At 31.6% G+C, this 5,944-nt stretch overlaps 1 protein-coding gene across 1 annotated transcript; it reads right to left on the reverse strand.

Moving 5' to 3' along the window:
• Positions 1-2,928: 2,928 nt before the first annotated feature.
• Positions 2,929-5,383, reverse strand: LOC102580803 (indole-3-acetic acid-amido synthetase GH3.6). The gene is made up of 3 exons (XM_006360052.2): positions 4,917-5,383; positions 3,863-4,791; positions 2,929-3,772 (listed from the first exon to the last, which is right to left on the reverse strand). The coding sequence occupies exons 1-3, from the start codon at positions 5,219-5,221 to the stop codon at positions 3,183-3,185; spliced, it is 1,824 nt and encodes a 607-aa protein (XP_006360114.1). The 5' UTR covers positions 5,222-5,383; the 3' UTR covers positions 2,929-3,182.
• Between the last annotated feature and the right edge of the window lie 561 nt (positions 5,384-5,944).

A 5,944-nucleotide genomic window follows, 5' to 3' on the forward strand; every position in this document is an offset into this window, starting at 1 on the left:
TACACCAAAAAGTTAATAGACATAAATGTTAGCTGAAGTCAAATTGAAGATGATGTTTTAAAAGTATGTATATGTTACGAATTCAATCCTCGAATATATATTCATTTTTAGTATGGAACATTTCAGTTTTGAGACTATTTTAGATTTAATCGGATTCAAATACAAATATCGAGTGTCGGGTGAAAAAAACAAAAGAAAAAGTTGTACATCCCCACTCACTTCCTCTCCACATAAGGCAAGAAATGGAAGAAAGAAAATCTGGCTTTCATTTTCTTAGTGAAATTTTGTCTGAGGAATTGTCCCTCTCTTAGGTCTGGCCTTGTCTTGAAAGCATTGGCTACTCTCAGTAGAGACCCCTCCCTTCTCTGCTGCTAATGTTTTTTGTTTGTTTCTTATGTTTTAATATTTTTAAAGGGAGGGAACATTTTCTGAGTACAAAAATCATCATTATCTTATCTGTCCTTTATTATTCACTCTTTATATAAATTGAATAAATACTTATAAGATATATAATAAACACGGACCACTATTTATTTATTTATTTGCTTTTTCCACTATCTGCATCAAACCCTTTGTCTTTTAACAAACTTTTATGAACTATACTTCCATCACCTAACCAGTCAAAGATGCTCACTTTTTTTCCCCTTTCTCTCTAGCTCTTTAATGTACCCATTTTTTTTACATTTTCATTTTTATTATTGTAGTGTTCTGTTTTATTTCCGTATATCTTAATTAATTTTATAGAATATCTATTATTTCTCACCAGCAATAGTCATCAGATAACTCTGTTCATCAAGGCTAAGATAGATGAAAAGAATCATCACGTAGTATTTTTGTCTCCGCTGAATTTTAAATCTAAAACCTCGAAATTCTCAACCAATTCATTGACCATTAGGCAAAACTCTTGAGTGCTCCTTACAAATTAACTCTTAAAATGTTCAAAATATTGTTTGACTTAATACAATACTTATGAAAAAAAAATAAAAAATTTGAAATTATGATCTAAAGAAATTTTAGATATTTATATGGTTATAAATTATTTCTTGTATATATATTTTAGATATTTGTATGACATAAATTTTTATTTTTTTTTGAAACAAAAGAAGTATCGTTTTACTCCCTATAAACATGATTTTCCATCCTACTTTTGAATCAACTTGCTAGGAAAATGCACGATGAGGAGCGAATTCCAATTGAAAACATTATTTGCCACCCTACTTTTGAATCAGCTAGCTAAATGCATGATGAGAAATGGATATTCATCGAACTAGTGGAATAACCACGGAATATTTTTTTTTCTCATTGGTCATCCAAAATATCTGTGAGAATAATCCCTCAACATTTTTCAGTGAGAATTTTTAATGGAAAAATAAGTAACGTTTCAGACTTTTAGTTATTGTTTCTTGTCTTGAATTTTTAAAGCGACAACGTTTTGAGATAAAAATTTTTTGTTAAAACAATACTTATTTTGAAATAGATGGATAATAGATTAATACTTTTTTGCTTACATAAAACTAACTTATCTAAATATGGGAAAGATTTTAATTATATGAAAACAGATTTTTTTTAAAAAATAAAATAAAAAGATAATAACACCAATTATTATAGCCAGGAGGGAGTAATTGTTATGGTCAGAATATCCTGCATACGAGAAAAGAATAATGGTTATTATGAGTTAGTTAATCACCAAAAAAGAAAACAAAATGTAATATTTTAATGTTCATTTTTTTAAATTCAATTTTAAATAACAAGATAAAAAAAAAAACAATTCAAACCTTACTTCAATGGTTTTATTCATGACAAAGTACTAACACAAAATTTTTAGTTTTTTCTTTTTTTCTCTTTTGGACATCATGTGACTTTTAGGATATCTACGTGATTAGATGCATTGCCTTATGTTATACAGATGCATATTTTTTTTGTATTTTTCATTTGACAGATGAGATAAAAAGAATAATATTTACGAGATAAAATTTGCAATTAACTAATTTATTCCATATATATTTTGCAGTATTAAATATCATTTCTTGTTTTGTACGAGGGATAAAGAATATCAATCTCATTTTTTTTACACTAATGTCTATATTTATTCCATCATTTTGTATCGTATGATATCGCCTTATATTCCAAAAATACACCTCTTTCATAACTTCTTCTGGAAAAAAAATTCAAGAATCCCAAAGGATGATGCAATGTTCTAGAAGTGTTTTCAAAGAATTTGTTAGAAGATAAAACTTGAGAGCTTATTAATGAATTTGCTCTTATCTATTATCAAACGCCTAATAAGACGCTAAAATTGAGACGTAAGACACTTAAATTGGGACGAAATATTTTTTTTTCTCTCTCATCAAAAGTCTCACTATTTGATTTTGGATCTCCTAAGTTCTATTTTATACATTGAACTTTTCCTTCAATCGAACAACTTTATAGAAGAAATTGACTGGAGCTGAGTTGTAGTTATCTTAACACTTTAATCTTTTAGTTTAGTTTCACGAGGTTTAAAGATTAGTTTAAGTGGTAGCTCAATTATAAGTAACACAAAGTTGATTTACTTTTCCCCCTGAAAATAATGCTATATATACTAGTACTAAACTACTACTACTACTACTAATAATCTTTTGGATTAGAATAATAATTAAAAAATTGGCAAAACTTACCTAAAGTTAACTTTCTAGCTTCCATTCATGATGTATCGAAAATAGAAATCATCCCAAAATAAGTGTTGATTAAAAATATCAAGACAAAAAAAATAGGACTAACGATTGTTTCTAACTGTACACACTTATTTTGGAACGGACAAAGTATGATTTTGGGACGTGGCTCATGAGAGTTCAATGGGCAGGATTCCTGCCCCAAAATAAGAAAACAATTCCCACAAAATGTGTACTCAATTTGCAATGAAACAAACAAAAAAAAAGTGGCAATTTAACTAAAGGTAGAAGCTTTTTTTTTAGAATAGGAACTGTTTTTTTTCTTTTTGTACATGGCTAAATTCAAGATTCTACCATTATGAAGAACAAGTTAAATTCTACAAAGACTTAAATACCAAGATTTAAAGTGAATTAAAAAAACCCCCATAAAATTGGCTTGGGTCAACCTAACCAAGATGATCTTAATAATTATCTCTAGCACTAAAATTGATACTCTCTCAAAAGAAACTTGTGCTAGCTAATTTAAACTTTTTAGTTCATGTTGTTCCATTGCTTGTGTCCTGGCACCCATTTTGGGCATTTGGGGCTAAAGTAGTTTGACACTACTTTTGAATTCAATAACTCAACAATGGGTTCAAATTTCACACATCTTGGCGTCTTGTACTGATTTATTGAAGCACCTAAACTTATAGCATAGTCCATTAACTTGTCAAAAGTACCACTTTCAACAATCTTGATTTCCAATGGCCCGATGGACTTGTCCGAGGCACGTCCCTGACGGTATACACTGTTGAGGGACTCTTCGATAGTGAGGCAACAATCTTCGAAAACAGATGGAGGAACTGGGGTTGATCCATTCACATTCAGCTCCCAGTATAACACATAATGCCCTGGAATTGTTGTTGTTGTATCAGCATAACTTGTGTATTCTGTCACATGTGCATCAAATGGCATAAGATGTGTCACTGCATTTTTTACTGCATTTTGTAGTTCAACTTCATCTGTCTTGTCTGAATCAATACTTAGCACCACATTCTTCCTACATATGAAGTTGAATTGAGGCGCGTTGTTCTTGAATCCAGCTACACGTAGCACATCGCCTACACGATACCTATAAAGCCCTGAAATAAAGATCAAAGATTAATAAACCAGTACGAATAAAACTCAAGAAAATTCATTTTTTTTTTAAATTGACATAATATGTAACTTACCAGCATATGTTGTGACAATAAGCTCATACTCTTGCCCAATCTTGACATCAACTAAATCAACCAATTCTTGTTGTTCTTTCTCATTAAGTGATTTAGGCATGGAAATAGAATTCGTCACACCATTGTTTCGATGAACAGGCAAGAATTCAAAATACCCCATAGTAGGAATAAGGGTATAAGCAACTTCACTAGGCTTACAAAGGGGGTTCAAATTGACACCAAAATAGCACTCAGAAGAAGCATACATAGTGCAAACAAGAGGCAAACCATTGCTATAGTAATCAAGAGTTGGTATATATTGTGACATAGTACCAGTCACAATGACATCTATGTATTTGGTATTAGGCCACAATCTAGTAATAATCCCTTGCCATGAATCTTTACTACATTCAGCCTCAACAAAATCAGCTAAATTTTTATCTGGTTTAAGGATCTTCATCACCGCCTCTCGAACTGAGAGATCAGTGATTTGGGAATTAATGGTTCCGGCTCTGATATCATGACAAAGAAGTGGCCAATGCTTTTCTAGGAATCGAATAGCACGGATAAAACCTGAGGCAAAAACAGCCCCAACACGAAGAACTTCTTTGTTTTGGCATAGACCACAAAGCATTTGGGAATACATACTTTGGTATGAATCAGAACAGAGAATCGTATCGTTGGGGCTCGTGTAGTTAGTGTATGGATCAGGACGCCTATTTTTGAAATGAGGGCTTTTATAATAACTTGTTAAAACAGGACGAGCTGGTAATCCACCTGGTGTTTTAGCCTCTGATTTTATAAACAAAAAATACATTCCTTTTCCTTTTTCAAGGTCTGGAACAAATTGACTCATCACAGGCATTAAAAGACTGTAAAGCTGTGATCTTCTTGCAAGTTCCTCCTCAATCGTTGGCATCAGTTTTCGTTCCCCACCAGACGTACCGGAACTGCACAACCATGAAGTTGCATCTTAAGAATACTAATTAAAATACATGCACGAAACACGTCGACAACAGTTTTGATATTTTTTTATACTTTTAGTAAAACGAAAACCAAAGAGACGATGACAAACCTTGTTAAAAACTCAGAGATGGGTTGAGAGCAGAGGATTTGAGATTTATCGCCATTGGCGATACGAGTGATATCAGATTGAATATCCTCATAAGTAATAGCAGGCATGATTTTCTTGAAATTTTCTCTATCAATATGACCATTAAGGCCATGGCGCTGCAAATACTCAACATAAGCATTTTTTGTTAGTATTTCAGCAAGGACTTTCTTTTGAATTTCATCAGCATTTGTGGTAACTTCTTCAATAAAATGAAGAACTTGCTTGTTGTTTTCAGTAACAACATCTGATTTTGGTGCCTCAGGCATGGTTTCTTTTAATTAACAAAAGTGAACAATATTTTGTGAAGAAAAAGAGAGAGTTTGTTACAAAGGAGAAAGAAGTGTTTATGTGATTTTTGTTTTTTTGGTTTGGTGTGGGTGTAAGTTGTTAGTAGAATGGGGCTTTATATAGAGGGATGTTTGTGTTGAAGTGTGGCCTGGTGCACTTTGTATTTGCATATTTAAAAGTGCAGAGGAGAAACTAATACAGTACCAAAATCCAAATATATTTTTTTTTCTTCCTTTTTTTGGGTGTGTGGATAGGATTAGAAGCATATGCTTTTCTCTTTTTTTTCCCATCTGGGGTCAGGTAAGTGGTACTCGCATTGGACCCTAACTATTTTAGATTTGTGTTGTGTAGGGCTTCATTCGGTGGAAAAGACTCTCTATCAATGATTTTTTCATATTCAAAACTTAAATTTAAAATTAAGGAAAAAACAACCTCATAAATTGCACCGGTGAAAAAGCATATGCTTTTGTGAATAACATATAAATACATTTTTTATATTGTAGTACAACATTTTTTTTTAAAAAGAAAATTACCATAAATGGCTGCCCGTCAAAAAAAATGTACATATTATATGTACTCTAATAAATATGAGAAATTTAGTTGGTGAGTTAGATCGGCTACCTAAACTTGGTTTCTCCATTTCTTACCATAATTTTCTACTTTCTTTGTTTTAATTGATTCGTCTTTTTTTTTTCTTTTTC

The sequence above is a fragment of the Solanum tuberosum genome, unplaced genomic scaffold (genome assembly GCF_000226075.1).
Source record: "Solanum tuberosum cultivar DM 1-3 516 R44 unplaced genomic scaffold, SolTub_3.0 scf00302, whole genome shotgun sequence".
Lineage (NCBI taxonomy): Eukaryota > Viridiplantae > Streptophyta > Magnoliopsida > Solanales > Solanaceae > Solanum > Solanum tuberosum.